This window comes from Lampris incognitus, chromosome 7 (assembly GCF_029633865.1).
Source record: "Lampris incognitus isolate fLamInc1 chromosome 7, fLamInc1.hap2, whole genome shotgun sequence".
Lineage (NCBI taxonomy): Eukaryota > Metazoa > Chordata > Actinopteri > Lampriformes > Lampridae > Lampris > Lampris incognitus.
Genome location: NC_079217.1, coordinates 32,992,112 through 33,018,017, shown reverse-complemented (window position 1 = coordinate 33,018,017; position 25,906 = coordinate 32,992,112). Strand labels below are relative to the sequence as shown.

Below are 25,906 nucleotides of genomic sequence, written 5' to 3'. Positions count from 1 at the left end.
CTGCCCTGCTCCCTCCAGCCAGTGTCTCCACTCCTCTAGGGCGGCGTGGACGGCCAGCAACTCCCTGTTGCCGATGTCATAATTCTTCTCCGCAGGACTGAAACGCCGGGAGAAGGCGCACGGGTGGATCTTCTGGTCCTCCTCCGACCGCTGGGAGAGGACGGCTCCGATGCCCGTGTCCGATGCGTCCACCTCCACGATGAACTGTCTGCACGGGTCCGGGTGGGCGAGCACCGGAGCCGTTGTGAACAGCCTCTTCAGGGCCAAGAAGGCGGCTTCCGCCTCCGAGTTCCAGGAAAAAGGGCGGAGGTTGGAGGTGAGTGCAGTGAGGGGGGCGGCCACACGGCTGAACCCCCTGATGAAGCGCCGGTAGAAGTTTGCAAACCCCAGGAAGCGCTGGAGTTGCGTCCTGTTGGTGGGCCGTGCCCACTCCTCCACCGCTCGGGTCTTCCTGGGGTCAGTGCGGACGAGCCCCTTCTCCACGATGTGGCCAAGGAACTCCACGGAGGCGGAGTGGAACACGCACTTCTCGGCTTTCACGAAGAGCCTGTTCTCCAGCAGCCGTTGGAGGACCAGGCGGACATGCTGGTGGTGTTCCTCCTCAGTCCTGGAGAACACGAGTATGTCATCCAGGTACACCACCGCGAACGTGTTCAGCATGTCCCGGAGCACGTCGTTGACCAATGCCTGGAAGACGGCCGGGGCGTTGGTGAGGCCGAAGGGCATAACGAGGTACTCGAAATGCCCTAGGTGGGTGTTGCAGGCCGTCTTCCATTCATCCCCTTCCCGGATGCGCACCAGGTGGTACGCGCTGCGCAGGTCCAGCTTCGTGAACACCGTGGCGTGAGTGAGTGGCTCGAACGTGGAACTCATAAGGGGGAGTGGGTATTTATTTTTCACCGTGATATTATTTAACATTCGATAATCTATGCAAGGCCTCAGGCTGCCCTCCTTTGCCACAAAAAAGAAGCCCGCCGCCACCGGGGAAGACGAGGGCCTTAGGATTCCTGAGGCCAGGGACTCTGATATAATTGCGCATAGCCTCCTTCTCTGGGACGGAGAGGTTATACAACCGACCGGTGGGAAGGGCGGCCCCGGGAAAGAGATCTATGGCACAATCATAGGGACGGTGAGGGAAAGTGCACTTTTACTAAATACAGGGGCTAAATCGTGATAAATGGAAGGAACACCAGTGAGATCCGTGGGAGGAGGCACGGGTCTGAGGCCGCTGGACGGGGAGTGGGCGGAGCGAAGGCAGTTGGCATGACACGCAACGCTCCAACCCAAAATCCGCCCAGTAGACCAAGAGATGTAGGGATCGTGCCGTTCCAACCACGGTCTTCCTAACACCAGGGGCGCGCAAAACCAAGAAACGGATAGCTTCCACGTGATTACCCGAAAGAGTGAGGGTGAGGGAAGCAGTGCTGTGTGTGATTTTACCCAGTGAACGTCCATCTAGGGCTTGGGCTGTGAGGGGTGTGTCTAGGGGGACGAGTGGAATGCCGGCCTGCCGGGCCAGCGAGGTGTCCATCAAACACTCGTCCGCCCCCGAATCCAGGAGTGCACCAACAGACAGTGAGCGGTTACCCCAGGTGAGAGTGACCGGAAAGAGGTGGTTGTGCTCCTTCTTGGGCTGGGGCTGAGGAAGGGTCGTCAGACTCACTAGGACACCCCTCACTAGTGAGCCGGGTCTTTTTGGGCGAGTCGGGCAGGCCTTGATATAGTGGCCCGACCTCCCGCAGTAGAGGCAGAGGTGGCCATGCATCCTCTGCTCCCCAACTTCCAGCGGGAGCCGTGACCGACCCAACTGCATGGGCTCCTCCTCCGGCCTGGATCCAGAAGCCACCCAGGGTTGCGAGGTGGAGTGTGAGGGTGGAGAGAGCCCACGGGACGCTGACCCAGGGAAGGCACCGGTAGGACGGACGGGGGTTGGTCTATGGGAGGGGCCAGCGCGCGGGGCGCGTTCCTGGCGCCGCTCCCGCAGCCGTTCGTCCATCTGGAGGGCGACGAGCTCGTTGAAGGAGGCAGGGCGGTCCCGAACGATAAGATCTTTGATGGGCTCGCTCAGCCCCCTCCTGTACGCGCTCTTGAGCGCAGTGTCATCCCACCCACTGTCTGCCGCGAGTATCCTTACCTCCAGGGAATACTCTGCCACCGACCTGGCTCCCTGTTGGATGGAATGGAGGCGGCCGGCAGCGTCCTGCCCGTCAGCTGGGTGGTCGAACACCAGATTGAACTCGCGGCGGAAGGCACCATAGTCCGAGGCGAGCTGCTCGGTATGGCCTACCGCCGCTATGGCCCAGCTGAGGGCTTTGCCGGTGAGGAGGGACATGACAAGGGCTACCTTGGTCTCTCCTGTCCCATACTTAGCTGGCGTTTGAACAGGAGCTCACACGGACCAAGGAAACCCCTGCACAGCTCGAACTCCCCACCGAAGGCCTTGGGGCAGGGGAGGTTAGGCTCGCACCGGGGGTCCAGTGGGGGTTGACTCGGAGGGGGAACGTCGGGACCAGGAACGGGGAAACCGGAGGCCGAGCTGGGGGCAGAGACCGAGGCCAGGGCAGGGTGGTCGCTCATCCTGGAGACCGCTGTGGAGAGTGCAGCGATCTGCGCGGTGAGGGCATCTAACGTGCTCGTCGCGGCCTGGGAGCCGGACTGAAGATCGCTGATCTCTCCGGTGACACGGGTGAAGGCAGTAGTAAGCTCTGAGCAGAGAGAGGCAAGTTGGCAACTGTGACTTCTTACTACTGCCTCTAGGGGGACGCGGCTCAGGGGCGTCACAGGGACCGTCCGCTCCTTGGGTTTGCCTGGGTCCATAATGGCTTCGACGTTCTGTTATGCTCGCGCACCAGAACCTGACCCGTGTGGCGAAACCCAAGACAGACAGACACGAGATGACTTCTAAGTCTTCAAAGGGGGGGGGGGTTTATTGTGGGAGGGGAATGTATGGTGAAAAAAGGCGTTCCGTTAGTGGGATGTGTGAATAAACTATGTGTGGTGTCCCGTGGTTTGCGTGTATAACTATGTGTGAGTGTTTTTAGCCAATGTGTGGTGCGGTATGTAAATGACCAGGAGGTGTTGAAGAAATGTGCGTGCACCTGGCGAGAAAGTCCAGTCCGTGATCCAAGAGGGGTTGTCCGAGAAAGTCCAGGTCCGAGATCCGGGAAGTCGAGTCCGAAAGGAGGGGTCCAGGTAGAGGGACAAGGGGGGAGATCGCAGGAGAGGTCCGGGGAGAAACGTAAAGGTCGCTGGGGACGAGGGAGACGCGGGGAGCCGTGGAAATCGCGGAGGGAGAGTCTTGGGAGGAAACAGAGACACGAAGATAAGACACTGGGGAATAAACAGAAAGCAAGGACCGCTGGAGGGCTTGTCAGAACTTTACCGCAGGGTTCAGTACGTCGAAGCACTGAGAGACGTTCTGGGAGGCTTCTTGTAGAAGGCTGCCTGATTGCCACAGGTGTGCCTGATGGATGATGGCAAACACCTGGTGCAGTGCAGCGCTCGTCTCAGAGCGCGAGCCGAGCGCTCGGATGTTTCCGGCACGTCCGAGCTGGGGGAGTGGCTTGAACGTGCCGGGGAGGCAGCTCGGGGCGGTGTAACCACAACAAACTGTATGCAATATTGTTTGAAGAGGTCAATTACTGATGAATATTTTCAATGTTGGCATTAAAAAAGGTCATGAAAGCATTACATTACACAACTGAATACAGGTGAGGTGCGAGAGTGACTGGTGGCCATAAAATATCATTTACCATGGAAAAAAGGGTTCTAGTGTTCCCTTCATCTGATCTAATTAAATTTGAGTAATAAGACGATTTAGCTGTGGACAGAGCCTCCTTTTATTAATCATGTGGTCATTATACATGTCTTTATGAACAACAAGGCCAGTTTTTGTGTAAAGGCATTCCAGGTGATGGCATTTAGCTTTAAGCTGGCGTAGTGCAGGTGTAAACCAAGGGGCAGAGTAAACGGAACTTATTCACCTTATGTTGTCTCACCAGGATGTGATCTCCAGCATCCACATCTAAATATTTTGCTTTTCGTTGCTCATCATCATACAGCTTGTATTTCCCTTTCTGTTCTGCATATTTATCACATACATCCAAATCCATGGGTGCAGACGTGATTTCCGGGAACTTGCCTCTCATTTTCCTGTTGAACAAGAGTTCTGCTGGGCTTTTGCCTGTTGTGTTGTGTGTAATTCCTCTGTACACTGTGACATATCGCCTAAGTTCTTTCTGCCACTCCAGTCCATCTGACTGTGCAATCCGAATGCCTTTCATAATTGAAGCACTCTGGCGCTCACTTCACCATTAGCTTGAGCCCACTTTGGAGTTGTTTTCACGTGTGTGATTCCATTTTGAGCATAACAGTTTCTGAACTCATCTAATTTGAACTGTGGCCCATATCAGATTTCATTGTGACAGGTAATCCGTGTCGACTGAATATTGACTCAAGACTGTCAATCACTTTTTCAGTTGTTGTGGAGGTAAGCACAAAATACTCGTATATCTGCTGTAGTAGTCTACCACAACTAGAATTGAGTGTTTTGAAGGTAAAGGTGCGAGTAGGTCTACAGCTAAATCTTGCCATGGTCCATCTGGCATTGGTGTTGGCATTTTTGGTTCTGGTGTGTCTGGTCGTGATATAATTTGACACCCATGACATGCTCTACGTTGTCTTTCTATGGCCCTATCCATGCCTGGCCACCATACTTGCTTCTCAGATGTTGCGTGGTTCCTACAATCCCTAAATGTCCCTCATGTACTAGTATGAGTGCTCTCGGCCGTAAGGCATTTGGTAGCACTATATGTGTACCTTGTAGGATAATATAGCCAAATAACACACAGTTCATTAATTACATGTGCATATGCCATACATTTTTCAAAATGTCCAGTTTCTATAGATTTTCTCATCTCAATCAACTCTGGATCAGTCTTTGATGCTTCTTCCACCTCCCTTGTAGTCAGAATTTTGGGGGTGACATTCACGGCAACAAATCACACATGTTCATCTGAGCCATGTGCATGGCATTCTTTCATAGCCGTCTTCTCCAACTGCTGTGAAAATTAGTCAGCTATGTTCACTTTTCCCAGCACATGGACATGTTTGAAGTCATAAGGCTGTAAACGCAAATTAATTTTTCTATGCGGGCACAGGGCTTGGATCGTGAGTTGTATATTGACTCCAAAGGTTTGTGGTCAGTGACCAGATTGAACTGTCTGCCATACACGTATGGGTGAAGTCTTTCACAGGCCCACAGCAGAGCTACAGCCTCCCTCTCCTTTTGAGAATATCTCCTTTCACAATCGTTAAAGCTTCTGCTCACATAGCAATAGGAATCATCTCCCCCTGCTGGCATTGTATGAGCACAGTGCCTAGTCCCACTGGGCTTGCATCTGCAATCACTTGTGCTGGAGCATCTTTATCAAAGTATGCTAGAGTTCCAGCTTTCACCAGTCCATCTTTGAGTGCATTGAATGCTCTTCTTTGCTCTTGACTGAGGGTAAATTTAGTGTCTTTTCTGGTTAGGCGTTTTTAACGGTTCTGCCAGAGCTGCAAATTGTGGAATGAATCTGCTACTATAGCAAACAAGACCTAAAAAGCTTCTCACTTCTGAGGCATTTTCTGGCTCTCTGGTTTCCACTATTGCTCTAACGCTCTCTTCCATAGGTCCAGTGCCTTTGTTTGTCCGCAAAATTCCCATGAAGATCAAGTGATCCATATTGAATTCACATTTGCGTGATTCAAGGTAAGTCCACACTCCTGCAGATGTTTCATGACAGCATGTAGCCATTGATTATGTGTCCTTTGGTCTGGTGCATGAACGATGACATAATCACCTTGGCTGCGCCTTGAGATCCTGTCCATGAATATCACAAACAGAATTGGAGACAAGGGACAACCTTGTTGGATTTCAACACCCATTGAAAACGGGTTTGACTTTGTCCCAAGAATGCGGCTCGTAGCAACTGCCCCGGTACCCCATACTCCCACAGTACCCCCCACAGAGTGCCCCGGGGTACACGGTAGTAAGCCTTCTCCAAGTCCACAAAACAAATATATTAGACTGGCTGGTCAAACTCCCATGCCCCCCTCAGCACTTTTGCAATACAAATTGGAACACACCCTCCAGTCCCCCTTTTTAAATATGGGAACCACCACTCCAAGTCTGCCACTTCACAGGTACTATTCCCGACTTCCACGCGAAACTGAAGAGGCGTGTCAGCCAAGACAGCCCAACAATGTCCAGAGCCGAAGCATCTCAGGGCGAATCTCATCCACACCTGGCACCTTACCACCGAGGAGCTTCTTAACTACCTCAGAGACCTCTGCCAGGGATATGGGTGGGCCGTCCCCCGAGTCCTCAGACTCTACCTCCTCCACTGAGGACGTGTTGGCCGGGTTCAGGCGCTCCTCAAAGTATTCTTTCCACCGCTCGACAACATCCCCAGTCCGGGTCAACAGTTCCCCTGCCTGGCTGAACATAGCCGTAGTCAAGCCCTGCTTTCCCTTTCCTGAGTCGCCTGGTGGTTTGCCAGAACTTCCTTGAGGCCAATCAAAAGTCCTCCTCCATAGCATCGCCAAAGTCCTCCTGCACTCGAGTTTTTGCTTCCACGACCACCGAAGCAGCAGCCCTTCTGGCCTCTTGGTACCTGTCTGCTGCTTCAGGAGACCCCTGGACCAAACAAGCCTGAAAGGCCTCCTTCTTCAACCTGACGGCTTCCCTCACCACCAGTGTCCACCAGCGGGTTCTTCGGTTGCATCTCGACAGGCACCAATGACCTTATGACCACAGCTCCTGCCTGCCACATCTGCGATAGAGGCTTTGAACATGGCCCACTTAGACTCCATGTCCCCAGCCTCCCTCGGGATACAAGAGAACTTCTTCTGGAGGTGGGAGTTGAAGACCTCACAGACAGGGGCCTCTACCAGAGATTCCCAGTTCACCCTCACTACATGTTTGGGTTTGCCAGGTCTGTCTGGCAGCCTTCCCCGCCATCTGATCCAACTCACCACCAGGTGGTGATCAGTTGACAGCTCTGCTCTTCTCTTCACCTGAGTGTCCAAAACATACGGCCACAGATCAGATGATATGACCACAAAGTCTATCATCATGTTCTGGTACCAAGTACACTTGTGAAATACCTTATGTTCAAACATCATGTTTGTTATGACCAATCCATGACTAGCACAGAAATCCAATAACAAGGCACCTTTCGGGTTCAGATCGGGGAGGCCGTTCCTCCCATCACGCCCCTCCAGGTTTCTCCATCATTGCCCACACTTGCAGTTGTATAGAGGAGACCCTCTCATTCCTTGGAGAGAATTACAACACAGCAGTGCTCAACCGGGGACTTGTGAGTATCCCCACACCCACCCGGTGCCTGCCACCTTGGCCAACTCTGGAAAAGTAATGAGTCCAGCCTCTCTCCAGGAATTTGGTACCAGAGCCCATGCTATGTGTGGAGGTGAGCCCAACTATATCTAGTTAGTACCAGTCCATCTCCCACACCAGCTCAGGCTCCTTCTCTGCCAGAGAGGTAACATTCCACATCCTGAGGACCAATCTGCAATGCTAGAAGTCGGCACGCCCCGGTCCCCTCTTTTGTCTGCCGCCCGGCCTGCTTTGCACCCTACCCCAATGCTCATCCCCGCGTGTGGTGGGTCCAGGGGTGGTGTCTTCATGTTGTTTTTTTGGGCTGAGCCCGACCGGGCATCATGGGCCAAGACCCGGCCACCAGACGCTCACCGGCAAGCTCCCTTCCCAGGTCTGGCTCCAGGAGAGGGTCCTGGTTTCCCTTTGCTGGGCAAGGTGCTGTAATTCTGCTGGTGTAATTCCATTGGGTTTCTTGGGAATAGTTCTTAGTCTGGCCCCTCCCCTGGGACCAATTTGCCTTGGGAGATCCTACCAGGGGCTATTGCCCCCGACAACACAGCTCCCAAGATCACCGGGACACACAAACCCCTCCAACACGTTAAGGTGGCGATTCTCGGGGGGGGGGGGTTATTCACAACTTGAAAACTCCACGTCAGAGCCCGCATAAGCCCACAACATAACAAAAGCAAGGGCTTCAGACAGTTAATCTTTCTGATCGTTTCACTCAAATGATTTCTTTGTCCACAAAGCAAACCAACATGTTGCAATGCCATCCATAGTACAGTCCATGTGTTTACTATCTGGGTTGTATCTCTCGCTCTCTCCTCTAGAGGGCGGAACGACTCCAGAACTCTGTCTCGCCGCTTTTCCGACTGGACTGGGTTGCGGCGGAAACCAACAAGGGACTTTATGGGATGGGAGCAGTGTGTGTGTGTGTGTGTGTGTGTGTGTGTGTGTGTGTGTGTGTGTGTGTGTGTGTGTGTGTGTGTGTGTGTGTGTGTGTGTCCGTTTCTTCTTACCATGACAGCTGATTGTTTTGCCACAGTCGGCCAGTGGTTTGGAGACCGTGTGGACCAGTACAGGACCCAGACTGCCCACAATGACCAGATGAGGGACCCAACATGGGAGTCGGGTCGCGCGGTTCGGTGAAGTAAGACAAGAAGCGAATTGTTCGGCAGGAGACCCGACTTTTATTATTTGGTGGCCGAGGTAAGTGTGAAAGTGATTTATTTCGCTCTCTCTCCCTCTCTCTCCCTCTCTCCCTCTCTCTCTCGGATGAGTTTGTCTAAAATGTCGACTTTTAAACTAGTTCGGACACGGTGGGGCAGACCAGCAGACCTCTCTGGTCAGATCATATTTCACATTGGCTGAGTTCACCGTAACCGCCCTCGTCGTTTTTGACGTTGAGTTCAGTAATCATGTGCTCTGACTTGTCGGACTTCACAACGGGTCATTTATACAAATATGTGCAGAGGTTCTCCGGAATATAAATTGTGCAAAACTCTTGAAGCGCGACGAGGTGACATGTGGAGTTTTGATGGGCATCAGAGAAGGGGCGGGGACTGACTGGTAGGAGATAGCAAATAATACTTAACGGGTTTAGGCAGGTCTGATGTAATCTGTGGACTTTTCCCCCGAAAATGGAGTAATGTGAGGACTGTTCTGAACGGATTGCCACGGCTGCAAGAAATTTGATCTGCAGAGGTACCCGATGCCTGTTTGCCCGCCTCCTTCGCAGGGCAAGGAAAGGCTCCTTTGGCTCACTTTATAACAATTCACAAATAAGGGCAGCTGTAGTGCCATTGCCATGGGATTAAAGTTTGAGGAAGCTAGTGCTTCGAAAACAACACATAATGCAAGTAAAGTAGGCTGCAGGCAGCACAGTTTTCTGTGTGACGATTGCAGTGATAGAAGAGGCACTTTATCCTTCCCACCAACTTCAACGCGCAATGTTGCGCATTAGAAACACGAATTGGAGGAAAATGGAGCAGACCTGAAACTCAACTTTGATGAACAGAAATTGGTTATCAACCAAATTAGACGGCTTATTATTAGTTTCTTTCAATTAGTCCCACCGTTCATCAGTTTATTATGCAGTTTAATTATTTTTGTCTCTGAGCTTTTGTCCTAATGAATACATGCTTATCTGGGTTGGTAGGTTCCTGTTGGTGCGTAATTCTTTTTAACTCTTAAATGCCATCAGTTTGATTTAAAACTCCATGGCCTTTCTCGATGTCATGCATTAATTCGGCTTAAAAGGATTAGTGTGGCTGCCAGCTTCTAATTAAATTGTTTTCTGCCTCTTCAAAGCAGAGATTAAATTGAGGCAGTCTAATCACAATGACAGGATGAAAACTTGGAAGCATTTTTTTCCCCTAACAGAACCAACTAGTGTCCTGAGTTAACATGAGGTTCAATTTACTGAAGACAGTATCGGCGTGTATACTGTAGCTTGTGGCCAGAAAATCAAGTAGAAAAGTATCAAAGTATGTGCCTAACATATTCATGTTATCTGTCTGGGATGGAGTCTTAAAAGTGATCATTGAATTCTTGCATTTCTCTATCAATAGTTTTTTTTTTTTTTACAGAACCTGTGCACTGAGAAATGCCTTCAGTCGTATATTTGACCTGAAACGACTGATGCAATGAAATAACTTTGTTGAATCAAGTGAAATGGTTGGCTGCAATAGTCAATGTTGAGTTTTAGGATTGGAGACGTGTAATAGAATGTGCTTTGTGTATTTCTGTGCAGTAAGAAAGTGTTTGTGTTTGGATTCAGTGTGCTGTATTCCAAGTAGGGCAAAAACAACAACACCTTTGGGGGTAGAGCAGGTCATCTGGTAACGGGAGGGTTGCTGGTTCGATCCTTGGCACCTCCTGGCAAAAATGCCGAGGTGTCCTTGAGCAAGACACCTAACTTCTCCTGATGAGCTGATTGTTACCTTGCATGGTTGACACCGCCATGTGTGTGTGTGTGTGTGTGTGTGTGTGTGGGGGGGGGGGTTGAATGTGAGGCATTCATTGGTTGTAAAGCACTTTGATTGGCTGTTACGGTTAGAACATTGAACACCTGATATTGTCATTGGACTGACTTGTGACATAAGCAAATGTTCCATTGAGAAGAAACCAATGAGATTAGCAGAAACAGTTTTTCATGAAGCATAAAAGCTATTTTTGAATTATTCACCTTTCACAAGATAATCCTTAAGAAAACTTAAGAGGAGATGCATATTTTAGAATTGTCTTTGTGAAGATGCCAAAGACTGATGGTGATGTTTCATATCGAGTAATGATGATACCACAAAAACAAGTGCTTGATGGCAAATACATTAGAAATTTATTATTTACCTCGGCAGTTACTGGTATTAGGACCAAAATATCTGTATTTGTTGTATCCTGAAATAGTTCATTGTAGTCTGCCAGGAGCACCCCATCATGAAGGTGTGGGGATGAAGGTGTCAGGAGTTCTGACAGTGTGGGGGTGGGATTTCACAGGCCGCTGTCAATTGTCCACCTGGGGGAATTGTAATTTTAACTGCCGTTGCTGTTGGCTAATTACAGTAGTTAGCAGTTCCCTGTTAACTGAGACTTATTGGTGAAAGGTTCAGAGAAACACCTGGTGTTGAAAGTTTATGATCCATGGTGCAGAAACAGATGGACCAATAGATGCAGGGAGGAAGGGATGGATAGGTGGATGTTGCTGTGAGGCCAAATGGGGACGAGACTACCATTGTTGTAGACTAGACATGTATTTGTAATAATCACTTGGTTGTACCATCAGTTTCCCACGTATTCATCTACTTGTCACCCCCTAGGCGATTCCTTAACAAGATGAATTGTTCAGACTTGTAACAGTAGAACTGGATTACAACACTACGACACTCTTCCTTCTAGTAATTAGCCTTATAAGAGCTAAAGATACAGTTTACAATTACGACTAAATGAGACTGAAGCCTATGCAATGAAAAATGAAATCCAGATTTTAAGAAATAATTTCCAAAAAAACTGCTGTATAGATGAGCTGGGTGATATGGAAAGTGTTATTATAATAAATCATAAGGATTTTTACTCAATATTGATTTATAACATGATATTTGCTTACATATGCATACAGAAATACCATGTTTTAAAGAATTTAACTGAGGTTCATCACATTGAACTGTTTGGTAATGTAAAGTATGATATAAAACCAAAACTAGACTTTCCCCACAGGGATTAATAAAGTATATCTTATCTTATCTTATCTTATCTTATCTTATCTTATCTTATCTTATCTTATCTTATCTTATCTTATCTTATCTTATCTAGCTGAGATTATAAATCTCCCTCAAATATTTCAGACCTCATTTTGCGAGAAATTAGAGGTAGAGTACTTATTGTCGTTATTTTAGACAACAAAATTGTGTATCACAATATGACAATATTCAAAATTCATCTCAATGCAATACCGATGAAAGATGATAAATAATAATGATAAATAAATAATAATGTTGAATCATTTTCCAGTGTTAGTATAATTACTTAACAGTGGATCTGATCAAAGAAGGTTGAATCAGTTCATCTGGATACAATGGTAGACATTGTATCCAGATGAACTGATTCAACCTTCTTTGATTTTCTTGCCTGGGTTATTGAACATGCATCAAAATACAGTGGATCTGGTTTGTTTCAGTTTGATGAGCACTAATTTAAGGCTCCTGAAGCTTTACATCCACACATGTATGTTTTGATGCTGTCTGTTACTGGGATATGGAGAGTTTGTTGTAACTGTCAATTACATATAGCAGACCAGTTTGGAAGAACACTTTTACTAATGGTACAATACAAATATAGCTAAAACTATAAAGTTCAGATGTCTATATCTTTTTGGTTTTTTTTTGTTGTTGCTTTGCTTGGTGAGGAAGGTGCTGACACAGAAGTGCTATAGGGATTCTGTTTAGTTTCATATTTACTACTGGAGTTTAAAATACCTGAACACCATCGCTATTACAAAAACAACAGTCTTCAGGATTGTTGCCTCAAATTTCCTCAACCACAACTTGTTTAGATGATAAGATTCATTCTAATGATTACCTCATGACTTTGCAAAGTTAGCCATGTTGTTGGCGTGTAAGTCTTGTTTCAGTTGGTGGACATCTTGGTTTAGAAAGAAACTCGTGGGAGGTTTTATGCATTCCAGGACACACAGTAACGAGCAAACGTTGTTTAGTTCTGTTTCCATTTGATTTGGCCGTTAGAATAATAAGACATGCCCAGTCCTGCCTTACCAAAAATTAAAGTTGAGAAGACTTTGACCTTTAGTCAGTACATGTAGGAGTCATGGAGAAGTGAGGTATCTAAATAATCAAACTATTGCTTAGTATAAGTGCTTACAGTCTGCATTTAGCAAAACATCAGTTGTGAGTTAGTCATCAAAAAAGGGCAGTTGTACTACTTGTAAGAATACTTTTTAAGTATAAAAAGTAGGTTTTTGGAAATTGTACACAATTTCTTCTATATATATATATATATATATATATATATATATATATATACACAGAGAGAGAGAGAGAGAGAGAGAGAGAGAGAGCGCTTTTTTCCGAAACCGTCAATGTTGTTATAAGTGCTCAACTAATGAGGAGCGGAATATATATATATATATATATATATATATATATATATATATATATATATATGTGTGTGTGTGTGTGTGTGTGTGTGTGTGTGTGTGTGTGTGTGTGTGTGTGTGTGTGTGTGTATATATATATATATGTGTGTGTGTGTGTGTGTGTATATATATATATATATATAGATAGATAGATAGATAGATAGATAGATAGATAGATAGATAGATAGATAGATAGATAGATAGATATAGATATAGATATAGATAGATAGATAGATAGATAGATAGATAGATAGATAGATAGATAGATAGATAGATAGATAGATAGATAGATAGATAGATAGATAGATAGATAGATAGATAGATAGATAGATAGATAGATAGATAGATAGATAGATAGATAGATAGTGTTTTTTTCTGAAATGTCAATGGTGTTGTTATAAGTGCTCAACTAATGAGGAGCGGAATATCAATACATATACAAGAAAAAGCTTTAATACATTGCAGTACAGGCCTGTTTCATGCGTCGCACACTCATCAGCAGCTAATAATTAGCAGCTGATATATATATATATATATAAATTCATTTGTGTTGCAATATGTACATAATAAGAATTTCAAGCCTGTCTTTTTTTTTCTGAGTATATCAAATGTTGATACTTATATCCTCAATGAAGGTTTTTGCAAAGGTATAATAAAAGTCCTTAATTTGATAGCCTGAGAAACATTCTGCCTTTTTCACAAGAGCCTACCAAATACACCAAGGGCTTTTTTGTAGAAACTATCATCTTTATCCCCTTGATGTAGTATGTTTCCATGTTTTCAAAGCACTTGTATCGTGGGGTTTCAGTCAGGGTCTCCAGTAACAAACTGCACCCACCCCCCAGCACACCCACACATTTCTCATATTGTGCCAATACAGCCAACACAGCCACATTCAAAATACACTATATGCGCTACTGGATCAACACCAATGAGACAGCTGACCTTCAACAACCACAATGCACACCACTGTGCACTATAACGGCTACTGCAGCATCACCATCAGATCTTCCTTTATGTCACTCAGCAACCAGATTGCACGCACACACCACATGGCACAAAAACAAAAACAACTAGAGGAGTGCACTCAGTAAAGTGCAGATCTCCACCAGATGTATATCCCCTTCTCCGCTGCTCAGACTTGTCGACAAACCACCGTTTTTGTTTTTTTAACTTTTTTGTTTTTTTGCCTACTGGTAGAAGGGGTCCATATTAAAAGAATTCAGATGTGTTTAACTATCATGGTTTTCATGATATAAAATGAAAGTAGGCAAATGACTCTCATTCATTCTAAAGCAATAAAGCAACGGTAAGAAAACGTAGCTCAACCATGGGGATTTTTTTATTGTAGCTACTGAGATGTTTTCCAGCTGTGACTGCAAGTAATCCTTCTCTTGAATTTCTTTTTTCTTTTTTCTTTTTTCTTTTTTTATATCGGCGTGGTAACACTGAAGTCTGTCGCACCTCTGCATCTAATCCACTTAATGATCACAGAAAATTGAATCAGTTCATCTGGACATAATGTTGATTGAGAGAGGAACATTTCATCACTCATCTAAGTGACCTCTTCAGTGTCAACTGACTGCAGGTATCCCCACCCTTATAAACAATACAGTGGCATAACGATCAAAACCAGTGATCGGTTTCATATGCAAATTACCGTGACCATTAATTAGCGTTGCAATGGCCATGTGTACTATTCATAGTGGATGTGGGAATAGCTGCAATCACAGCATTGCAAGATGGCGACACATGTACTCTTAGCCCCCCCCCCCCCCCCCAGTTCAGGCATGGTCATTCCCTCTTCACATAGATGGCCTCTTTGACTCCCAGTTCAAACTACATGAAACTAACTTGGGAAGTTAGATTAATGTAGCTTCCACCACTGCAGTGGGTCTGCGTTGGTGTCTGTCCCAGATGACAACAAGTAGGGTGACAGCTTAGCTTCAATTTTGTCTTGCTCTGACTGGGAGGTAGACAACACTTTCTTCTTGAAGAAGCTTGCGAGTTTTTTTTCCTTCTTTGTAACAGGTTCGGCCCTGTGTGATGGCCTGGCGGCCTGTCCAGGGTGTCTCCCCGCTTGCCGCCCAATGACTGCTGGTCTCCAGCATCCCCGCAACCCTAAGAGCAGGATAGTGGTTCAGATAATGGATGGATGTAACAGGTTCACCTTCTTGTTGGTGCACTTCTTGGTGTTCCAAGCTGGGATTTACTTTTCTCAGCTAGAAGAGACATCAGCTCTTTAACAGCTCTTTTCTTGATTCCATCCGCTTTATCATCTGCTATGTAGGTTGTCCAAAACCAGGGGTCCATGAGTGAGGCCATGTCCAGGAGTTCCTGTGTAACAGGGTCATTGTATTTATTGTTGAGCTACTTGAGTATGTTGCTCTTGATTTGTTTGGTGAGCTCGGTCTCACACTCCTCTGGCTGCAAGAAGGCTTTAACAGGTGGAGTACCGATTTAACGTAGGAGACACTCACAAAGGCCTCACCAGATAGGGCATCAGTGAATTCGTTCAGTGGACTTACAGCCTTATTCATTGGTGGGCACCAGGTGCCTGCTTTTCTTGTCAGCTCCCAGGATCTTTGCTGTGGCCTTCTCCTGTTCCAACACTCATTCTATCATCAGGCTTCTCGAACCCTATCTGGTTGGCGACTCGGTGATGAGGTTGTGAGAGAGTAGACCGGGCTCAGACTGTACTACTACCATATCTCTTCTCTTCTTCCAACCGAAGGAATAGGCACTAATAATATTTTTGCAGACCTTGATGGCACAGTCAGTCCATGGAACTTTCATACCATTCACTGTAAAAAGAAAAAGAAAAGGGAAGAAACCAAAAAGGAACATTTTAGAATGGCAACAGTTAATCATTAATGTGACAAGGACATCATTCACACATTGTGATAGTCTAATACTTCTTAATGAAGCTTAATTGTGTTTGGCAAAGAAAAAATGTTTCACATTGTAGTCATAATCTCATTAATGCATAGCCCACACACACACACACACACACACACACACACACACACACACACACACACACACACACACACACACACACACACACACACACACTAGTATTACATAATTTTTGTTATATAAATTGGACAATGCATTTTGAGTGAAATGCTTGCAGCTGGGCAGCTGATATTTCAGGTCAATAATTTGCAGCATCTTAATGAACCTGTTTTTTTTCTACTGTAAAGATGGGGATCATATCTTTTGTGATGTAATTTGTCAGTGCATCTGGGATCGCCTGCCACCACGGCCCTCTCTTGTCGTAAGGAATGACTGTTGAAAATGCTGCTGCCAAGTTTACCTGTTATTTTTGTATTATTTTTGTGGCTTGGGCTGGCATCTGCATCTCTGAGTGCTACACACTCCTGCCATCCCACTGCATGTCTCTGTCACAGGTGCTGGAATAAGTTGGTAGTGTTCCCTTGTCTTGTAGCAAAAGGCTTTCTAAAAACCTTACACAGAAAAGTTGTTTGTTCTATGTCTGACCGCTTGAATCTGAACCACTTCTATACAACTGAAATAATACCACCTTTTTTAAGAATGAGTTCTTCATTTGTGCTCGTGGACATCTTTATGGTCTGTTGCAGGCTGAGCTTTGTGCATGTTCTGGAAAGTCAGAGAGATCCATCCACTGCAATTCCTAGAAAAATGTTTAAATTGTGATTTCAAGTTTGTGTCTCTGCAGACCGGAGACTTTGAGAGGGAATGAGTAATTGTAAGCCTCTGTCAATCAGAAGCTTACAATCCTCTGTCAGTCAAAAACTAATTCAGGGTGGTTAAGGTTAGGGTTAAGGGTTGGGATGGGTGTTTACACGCTCACTCTCCAGCACCATGTTTGTCTGCAGCTACCCAATTCTCCGGTCTGCAGACACCCTACTTTGCCATTTTGTGGTTTTACCATTTTACAAATTGTAGGAGAGTGAAAATGCAAATTAATCAATTAAATGTAAAAAATGGCCCAGCTCTAGTCTAATGTATTACAAACTTCATTGAAATCTATCAGAACACTGTTCTAAAGTAATACTGACTGTCCAACAGAGGAGTGGCCACATCGGCATCATGTTTCTTTTTTCTTTTTTTTCTGCTGGAGTTGTTTCAAATACGTACGTGTTTGCCTGCACCAGTGTTTGTGTAACCTGGTCCAAAAAATCTAATAGCATTATACTGAGACTGGAGAGTGTCTCCAAGCATGGTAAAGATGCCAGTTGGTATTATATAACCTGGCTCCATGGTCCAGATGGATAAAATTAATATTTATTTTTTTAAGAGAGAAAAGTTATGTATTTCAGCTTTAATTTACATTAGCTGGTGAAAGAGAGGAACTCCAGTAAAGCTCCTTTTAATAAATTGGAGGATGGTGCTGTTTTGCATGATAAATTGTATGGGATTCTTTTGTTGAACTACAACACTTTGGACTCCAGAGGAAATAGCCATAGTGATGATTCTTTGAAATTAAAAATCACTGTTATATGCAGGTTCATTTTTTGTTTTTGTAATGCAATGCTTCAGCCTGTTTTTCACCTCTACTGGAGAGACTTTGAATGCTTCTTTTCACTCATATCTCAACTTGAATCTCTGTTTTGCAGCAATATGATCTTGAAAAGCACAAAAATCACTGGAAAAGTGAAATGCAGACACATTTGGTGTTTTTTTTTTCTAGTGAGGGTGCTCCTCTGTAGGGAAGCACAGGGGAAACAAGGCCTTGGGAAAACAGATCACGGGTGAAAGAGGTATTGGGAAATATGGGGTAAATGCCAAGTTTACTCTTTCCTACTCTAGTCCGTTTCCAGGGGCTTAGAAAACAGATTAAAGGTCTAGTGTCCTTTTTTATTTATTTATGTATTTTTTTGTTGACATTGTTGTCCTCTGTGATGCTGGTGGCTTTTTTCTCTCTCTCCCATACACCAAACCCATTTGTGTATACTAGCATGTGTTGTTTCCTAGTGTTTGCATGCTGTGATGCGCACACTCATGTACACAAAGCGCGACAGGGTTTCTGTGAGGATAGGCCAAGAACAAATTGATCTCTCCATTCTGTAATTCCGTTCCGTGTTTTGCATAAACCATAGGGCCCTACAGGTCCAATAACAAGCCCAGTACCCCAATCAGTCCAATACACGTTCACCGTTATGCTCTCTATATTTGCACCCACCTTACTCCAAAGACTGACACATGTAGCAGCATAATATAGAAGGCAGTCCAATTGCTGATTACCAAAAGCTGTGTCTTTTCCACACTTGCCCCAGTGGAGCGGAGCCCCGCCCACAACTAAACTACTTGGGCTTTATGTGGAAATGGGTGTGTCTTCAGCGGAAGAGCCTTTAAGTGGAGCACCTCCTTCACTTTGTTGCTCCACTGTGTCCCAGTATATGTGTGTTAGTGCTGCGTATGTGTGTAATAGGGTTGTTAACCCACTCTATGCATATGCTCATCTGAATCATTGGAATGGAGTGAGTCTTTCAGTTGTAACATGCAGTTGTGTTCGTGGAGGTGTCTTGCAACAAACTTAAGTAGAGGTATGATAGTATTATGTCTTGCTCTTCTTTCCTCTTGTGATCTCTTAATGAATCTTAAGTTGTGTGGAATGTTTAACTCATTAAGTGTACATATATCGTGTGGTTTTACAGATGCTTTCATTTTGAATTTGTGCCTTCTTTTTTCATATAGTGAAACCACAGGACAGTTTTTTATTTTTTATTTTTTTTGGTAAAGAAAATTGTTGCAAAAGTACTTTTTGTCTGTTTTTTTTTTTTTTTTTGGTCACTGAATCACTCAGGGCCAAACACTAATGTCAAACTTTTAAGCTGTAACAAGTATTTTAAGGGCCTTGAGTTACGCTAAACCTTTTTGTTGTTTTTTTTCTTTTTCTCGAAGTCGTGCATGTTCATAGTAGTGTGTAAACTAAGAAAGTGCAAATGAACTGTTTGATCAGAGAAATTAGGTCACACCCGCTGGGAAACCAAGGTTGGAGTTAAACCATACTGCTCAAGTTGCATGAAAAAAGCTTGAAGTTCTTCCAGCAAAGTTGAAGAAAGAGCTCAAAGGTGGCATTTTCAAAGGAAAACTCCACCTTGAAAAAAAAAAGAGGCAAACCTTTATTATTTGTGATGAAGTTTTGGGATTTTGTCTGATTTGGTAATCAAGGCATTTGGGGAGGTAGGGTTGTTTGCATGGTTAATGACAGGCTTTGAGGTTCGTTTGTACCTTTGGACTTGCTCCAGTGTCATGATGTAATACATAACTGCAGGGGCAGCCAGAAGTGTAGTCCTAGAAACCCATGTCACTAAAGGACACGTTAAACAGAGATGGGTACTGAATCCCAATATTAAACGGGCCCCGGGGTTACATTATTAAAGACAGTGGTATTGATAAATTCCGACATTAACGGTTCTGCTATCGGTATTATAGAAATTCTAACCTTTGTACTTTTAGTTGCATCATGATCGACTCGATGTACCTATCAAGGCTGCTTAGTTCCAACAACTTTTGAAAGGGAGATTTTCAGTATTGCTGTCTTCTTGTTTTAGTATTGGGGATAACGTTGGTAAGCATGATTCTGAATGCATCAAGTGATTGGAGCTACAGTCGTATCACAGAGCCATCAAACAAGAAGCAACACAGCACAAACTTAGGGTATATCAGAATTAAATTGAATAAAGAAAAAGAAAAAACAACACTGGCTCTTAAAGTTAAATGGTTTAGTTTTAGGTCTTATGAATTATTAAAAGTTTTTTTTTCTTTTCTAGAGTACAATGGCGCTGCTGCTGGGTCTTGGCTTGTCTCTGCTGATAGCGGTCTATTCCAGCAGTGTGAAGAACTGCCACCCAGGCTGTCACTGTGAGGTGGAGAGCTTTGGACTGTTTGACAGTTTCAGTCTTACAAGGGTAGATTGCCGAGAGCTAGGGCCTAGCACCACCATGCCTGTCCCTATCCCTCTGGACACCACCCACCTGGACTTGTCTTCCAACACCATTGGACCGCTTAATGATGCCATGCTAACTGGGCCAGGCTACACCACCCTGGTTAGTTTGGACCTCAGTAGCAACCACATTACTAAGGTCAGTCCTGGATGAACACCCTCGAAAAGGGATCTTTAATATACAACTTTAAAGGTTATTAGCGGTCCAAGCACCAAATTCTGGGAATCCTACCGTTATTGCTGTGATTATTTCTTCTTCTTCTTCTGTAAGAGTGTCTAGGTCGCAGAAACCATAAATTCTACATACAGCAACCAGAGTTACAGAAAACTGCTAAATCTCAACCACTACTCAGGCATAAAAAAGTCTCTCAGCCAATGGTGACGCTATAGCAACCACTTTTATGTTTTGAACTTCTGAACCTAAAGTCATAGAAACAAAATTATTTTTTTTCTCTATGTTTCCTGCCTCAAACGTAACTAGTTTCACATAGTGTCGCTCATACTGGATTTTCTGTCATTTTGAATTAAAAAAAAAAGAAGAAGCCCCCCCACTCAAAACTCCTGCTAGACTGTTGACAATCAACTCCAAATTTGGCACACATCATCTCCGGACCCCATGACTAAAAGTTATCAGAAAGATTTTGGATACACTTTATCTTTTTGTCTCTATTGGCCAATCAATTTTAGGGTGTGGCACATATTTGACAAAATGAACCATTACTTGTGAATGGAAGTCTGATATTCATGAAATTTGATGCACATTATTGGAGAGCAACTCTGGATTGGTTCGCAAAATTTTGAGAATTTTGACTCATATGCTCATTTTGGCTACTACGTTAGATAAATGTTTATAATTCCTCAACAGTGTGATGGATTTTAGTCATATTTGGTATTTAGTGTCTTTAAAAAAAAGGTCATGTCAACATCTACAGGGTCAGGTTGCTTGACTAGCTAATGGTGGCCATATTTTTTTAATTAGAAAACAGTAGCCTCTACATGCTCAGGTGTTTGCTCAATCTTCTTAAAACTCGGCACTTATATGTGTGTGCTAGTACCAATAAAATACTAGCCTTTAAATTGTATAATGATTGGCCCATAGGGGCACTACAGCAACATATTTTACATTTGTGCCTTTTGCTCTTGAAATGTTGCATGTAGAAAAAATATTACTTTTTGTCCATAACTCCGGGCCATCATACTGGCTGTCACTTTGGTTTTGTCCACCATTTGAATTAAAAAAAAAAAACTATATTTACAAAGTCCTCCTAGACCAATGATCCAATTATCTCCAAATTTGGCATTGCATCATTTCTGCATGACTGAAACTCAAAAGTTATCAAAAATGTTGTGGTTCCCCTCATTGTTTGGTGGCTATCAGGCAACCAATTTTAGGACATGGCACATATTTAACAAAGTAAATCATTATGCGAAATCTGATCCCCGAGAAAGTCAACACGCAGTATCAGATAATGACCGAATTGAAATGCAAAATTTTAAGAATTTTGGTCTATAGGTAGCACTACAGGGCCACTAATTCTGTCCAATTTTCATCAGTTCTGGCAAAAATATGTCTGGACCAGCCTTAGTAAAAGCTATCCATTTGTTTTTTGATATTCCGTACAGTTTTGGTATTATTGGTTTCATATTTTATAAGTGGGGCCTATTTTAAAAAATGGCAATAACCTATGAATATATCATGCTATCTGAAACAAATATTTTATACATGTGCAGGTATTAATCGTTAAAAAATTGGTGGCATAATGTCCATGGGTAGCACTATAGACACATCATAACTTTAAATGATCGTAAACAGCCACTGAATTTATATCTGTCATTGTATACAATACTAATTCCATTCCAATTTCAAAATGCTCATCATTGCATACCAATATACCATCGATAAGGTCATAATGATGACATGAATAGTTAATGAGTTATAGGATGCAATGAAGTCTATGGAGCTCCATTCACTTCGACTTTATGGATATTTTTCTCATAAAAGTGTCAGGATCTCAGAGACCACACATGCCACCGGGATCATACTTGCACATAGGTCGACATCACAGATATGCATCACAGGTCATCAGGTACTTCAACCCCACTAATTGCCACTTGCAGCTTTATTTCAAAATTACTGCTGAAATGAATTAAGAATTGTTGTGCTGACTTGTTCCTCCCTCATACTTTTTCTTAATTTTGCTCGTCTTTTTCCTCTTCATACTGATTTCTCTGCATTTCTTCCTGTGCCTCCTGTCATATTTCTTATTCTCCATCTCTTGTTTTCTTTCCTCTACCTTTCCTTCTTATTTTACCTTATTGTTCTCTCCCTCACCGCCCTTAGGTAAGCGCCAATGCATTGTCCAAGCTCCGGTACCTGCAGACGCTGGATCTGAGCCACAATTCCCTTGAGAAACTTTACTCCAGCTCCTTCTCCGGTCTCCCTCTAGCCGATGTGGACCTTAGCTACAACAACTTTCGAGAGTTCGACATGGATGTGTTCACAGCAAAAGCTAATGGTGAATTTCTAAGCGTTGATCTGTCTTATAACCAGATACTCGCTGTTTCCAGGAATCCTCATGGAGGAGCCTTGCACATCCAGAGCTTAAGTCTGACAGGAAACCATCTGACAAGTGTTCCAAAGCTGGCAGGCATTCCACTTAGGTACCTGAACTTGGATGGGAACCCCATCACCAGCATTGAGGAGGGGGCCTTTGATCAGCTAAAGGATCTGGTTTACTTGTCTCTCAGTGGCCTCAATGAGCTACAGAAGATCCAGCCCCAAAGTTTTAAGAGCCTGCAGAGCCTCCAAATTCTGGATCTGTCTAACAACCCAAAGCTCAAAATGCTGGCCCCTGCAGTTTTTAGTGGACTAGTCTCCCTCCAAGAGCTTAATTTGTCTAACTCTGGGGTGACATCTTTGCCTAGTAATATGCTTGCCCATTTTCCCAGTATTAAGAGTATCATGCTGGGAGAGAACATCCGATGCTGGAGGACCCAGAAACAAGGACAGTTCCACCGGCAGCTGGGGCAAGTGACACACGACGAAGTGCTGAGCTGTAATGTTGAAGGAATTGTATTTTGAGAGAGCACCTTTGCGAATAGACAACCTGCTACAATTCCAGTACAGAAAAAGTGCCTTTTGTACACTTAAGGTATGCAAAGCACTGTTTTGGTTTTTCCTGTTACTTGATTGTTACTCTTACGTGTTATCTGGTCCAACTTTGAATTATATATCATATAAAGGATTAATGAAGCCTTCATGAACACTAAACAAAACCTTTATAGATGTTGGAGATATTCTAACATTTGCAGATCAGTTTGGCACCCTTTACAGTATTTTATATAACACACACACACATTATTTATTTTGTATCTTTATTTGTTTTAAAGTGTTGATGAATTATTCATGAATCCTAAAAGTTGTGATTTATTTTTAAATCAAAGACCATTTTACGTATTTGAACTATTTGTAATTTGCACTTATCTTAGTCATTGTTTTATATTTAACTCCCATATGGTCAAAATGTCATGTAATTAATGCCTTCTTTGAGTCACTTAAGATAAAAAACATTGGTGAATATCAGTGCTAACATTTGACCACTAAGGTTTTTTTTTTTTGTCACTTTGAAAGTGATGCTGCTTTAGAATGGTATAGATGAAGCATACACATGAGAAAATACTGTTCTTCATTGTCCAATGACAACTTGAAAATATGTGCCCTGCAAAGACATTCATGTGTTTATTTGGCACTCTCCATTTGACCAACCTAAAAGCAGGCTTCACACAACCAGTAAATCTAGCTGATGGCAGAATAATATCAGTTGTTTACATCCACAGAAAGACCATTTCAGTTCTTCAATTTACATGACTTTACCCATAACTGATAGCTGGCAACATATATTTTTTGTTTAATTTGTATTTAGGAATGCTGGAAATAGACTCCAGCATCCCCGTGACCCTGAGAGCAGGATAAGTGGTTCAGATAATGGATGGATGGATGGATGGATGGATTGTATTTATTAAAAAGTAACTGTCAGGTTGGTCCACCACATAAACCATGGTTAAAGAACCTGTGACTTGCAACAAAATGCCAAATGCTTTGTTTTTGTCAATATTACACAACTTGGGGGGGGGGCATGGGGGAGGCATCCGGTTGGCGTGGCGGGCTACTCCGTTGCCTACCAGCACAGGGATCAGCGTTTCGAATCCCCGTGTTGCCTCCGGCTTGGTTGGGCGTCCCTACAGATACAATTGGCTGTGTCTGCGGGTGGGAAGCCGGATGTGGGTATGTGTCCCAATTGCTGCAATAGCACCTGCTCTGGTCATTCGGGGCGCCTATTTGGAGGGGAGGGGGGACAGGGGGGGGTAGTGTGATCCTCCCACATGCTACATCCCGCTGGTGAAACTCCTCACTGTGAAGTGAAAAGAAGCAGCTGGCGACTCCACATGTATCGGAGGAGGCATGTGGTAGTCTGTAGCCCTCCCCAGATTGGCAGAGGGGGTGGAGCAGCGACCAGGACCTCGGAAGAATGGGGTAATTGGCCAGATACAATTGGGGAGAAAAGGGGGGTGGACACCCCCCCCAAAAAAAATATACAACTGGAGTAAGTAAGCCTTGAATGTTGCCCCAGAGTTTTTGCTGGTCGCTGATTTAACCACGTTCCAACTGTGAAAAACACATTTCAAAACACAATAATGGAAATAACTTTTTTTCATGTTGATCTGTTGTGACTTCCTTCTACCATGTTTGATAAAGTTTAAAATTTGCCAACTTGTACTCATTAAAATTTTGGTTTACGTTTGCCAATACCTAATCATGTGGAAACATGAAACCCCCGAGCTATACTGTGCCATAAGGTGTGTGCAAGCCTGCATGGTCATTCCTGTGGTATTTAATGGACCTGAAAAAGCAATCAGCCTCGAGACTGCAGATGAGGTATTTTGAATGTTTAAATCTGTGTAGCAAGAATGGTTTTATTTCAACTCAACCAGTGCAAAATGTAAAACTTAAACAGATTGTCAGTTTTGAATGTTATAGCATTCCCTTGTTACTCTTAATTGTTGTGTTGTTATAGCATTCCCTCTTTACCCTTAATTGTTGTGTTCAAGACAGGGTGTAGTAAACTCTTTTTGGGGAAAAAAAAAGTTTCAGCTTCAAAAATTTGAATGAAATCCACCTTCTGTATCCATTTAGTTCTAAATGAAATGATTCCATTACCGGTATAGAGGTTTATTTTTGTGTAACTATTCTGTACATACTTTATATTCAAATAATTTTTAATAAATTGGTGATTCTCATATTCATGGCTTGAACAACTTGTTATGTAATTGGTTATAATACCCATTTATCATCCATCCAGTGCTCTTATCTCTTAGCCTTAAGGCATTACCACACTTATAAAAACATCAGGTCAGCAATTAAAAGGTGTGTCAGTGAAATAAAATTAAAGTTCACGTTTGAAGCTAAAATCTATATGTTATTCTATAGTCACTGATTTTTTATCTATGTCCCCACTCAATTACTCTCTTTCATAGTTTGGATTTTCGGCACTGTCTCTGATGTAACAACACACAATACTGACTCATAATCGGGTGTGTCTCTCCACAACACAAAACAAGCTTAGATCTTTGTGGTTCACCCTTGCAGCTGTTGATTTACTTTCAGTAGGTTTGTGTGTCTAAGTTCATTGCTTTATTGACTTGAAAGTCCCAATGAATATGCCACATATACACACAAACACTGAGTCACTTTGGTCTTGAGTGGTCCTTTAAAACACAAGTGGTCAGACACGCCAGGACTTGGTGGGTTACCCTGCTCTGCTGGCCTGCCTCCCTAAAGAAAATGAGTGTAAGAGAGAAGTGGGGGGAAAAAGAGAGAAAGAAAGAGCCCAAGTCTCAGTCATGGCAGCTCACAGATCTCCTCTGTGTGCTTGGGAGTGAG

The 25,906-nt window shown here is 43.9% G+C and overlaps 1 protein-coding gene across 3 annotated transcripts; it reads left to right on the top strand.

The window, feature by feature from the left end:
- The first annotated feature begins 8,410 nt into the window (after nucleotides 1–8,410).
- tsku (tsukushi small leucine rich proteoglycan homolog (Xenopus laevis)) lies at nucleotides 8,411–25,423 on the top strand. 3 transcript variants are annotated; one of them, XM_056283473.1, is made up of 4 exons: nucleotides 8,411–8,590; nucleotides 19,574–19,679; nucleotides 19,793–20,104; nucleotides 22,307–25,423. In XM_056283473.1, the coding sequence occupies exons 3-4, from the start codon at nucleotides 19,799–19,801 to the stop codon at nucleotides 23,045–23,047; spliced, it is 1,047 nt and encodes a 348-aa protein (XP_056139448.1). In that variant the 5' UTR covers nucleotides 8,411–8,590; nucleotides 19,574–19,679; nucleotides 19,793–19,798; the 3' UTR covers nucleotides 23,048–25,423. The 3 variants fall into 3 exon arrangements, with proteins under 3 accessions (XP_056139448.1, XP_056139447.1, XP_056139449.1); XM_056283472.1 differs by lacking the exon at nucleotides 19,574–19,679; XM_056283474.1 differs by lacking the exons at nucleotides 8,411–8,590; nucleotides 19,574–19,679 and adding an exon at nucleotides 18,427–18,562.
- The last annotated feature ends 483 nt before the right edge of the window (nucleotides 25,424–25,906 follow it).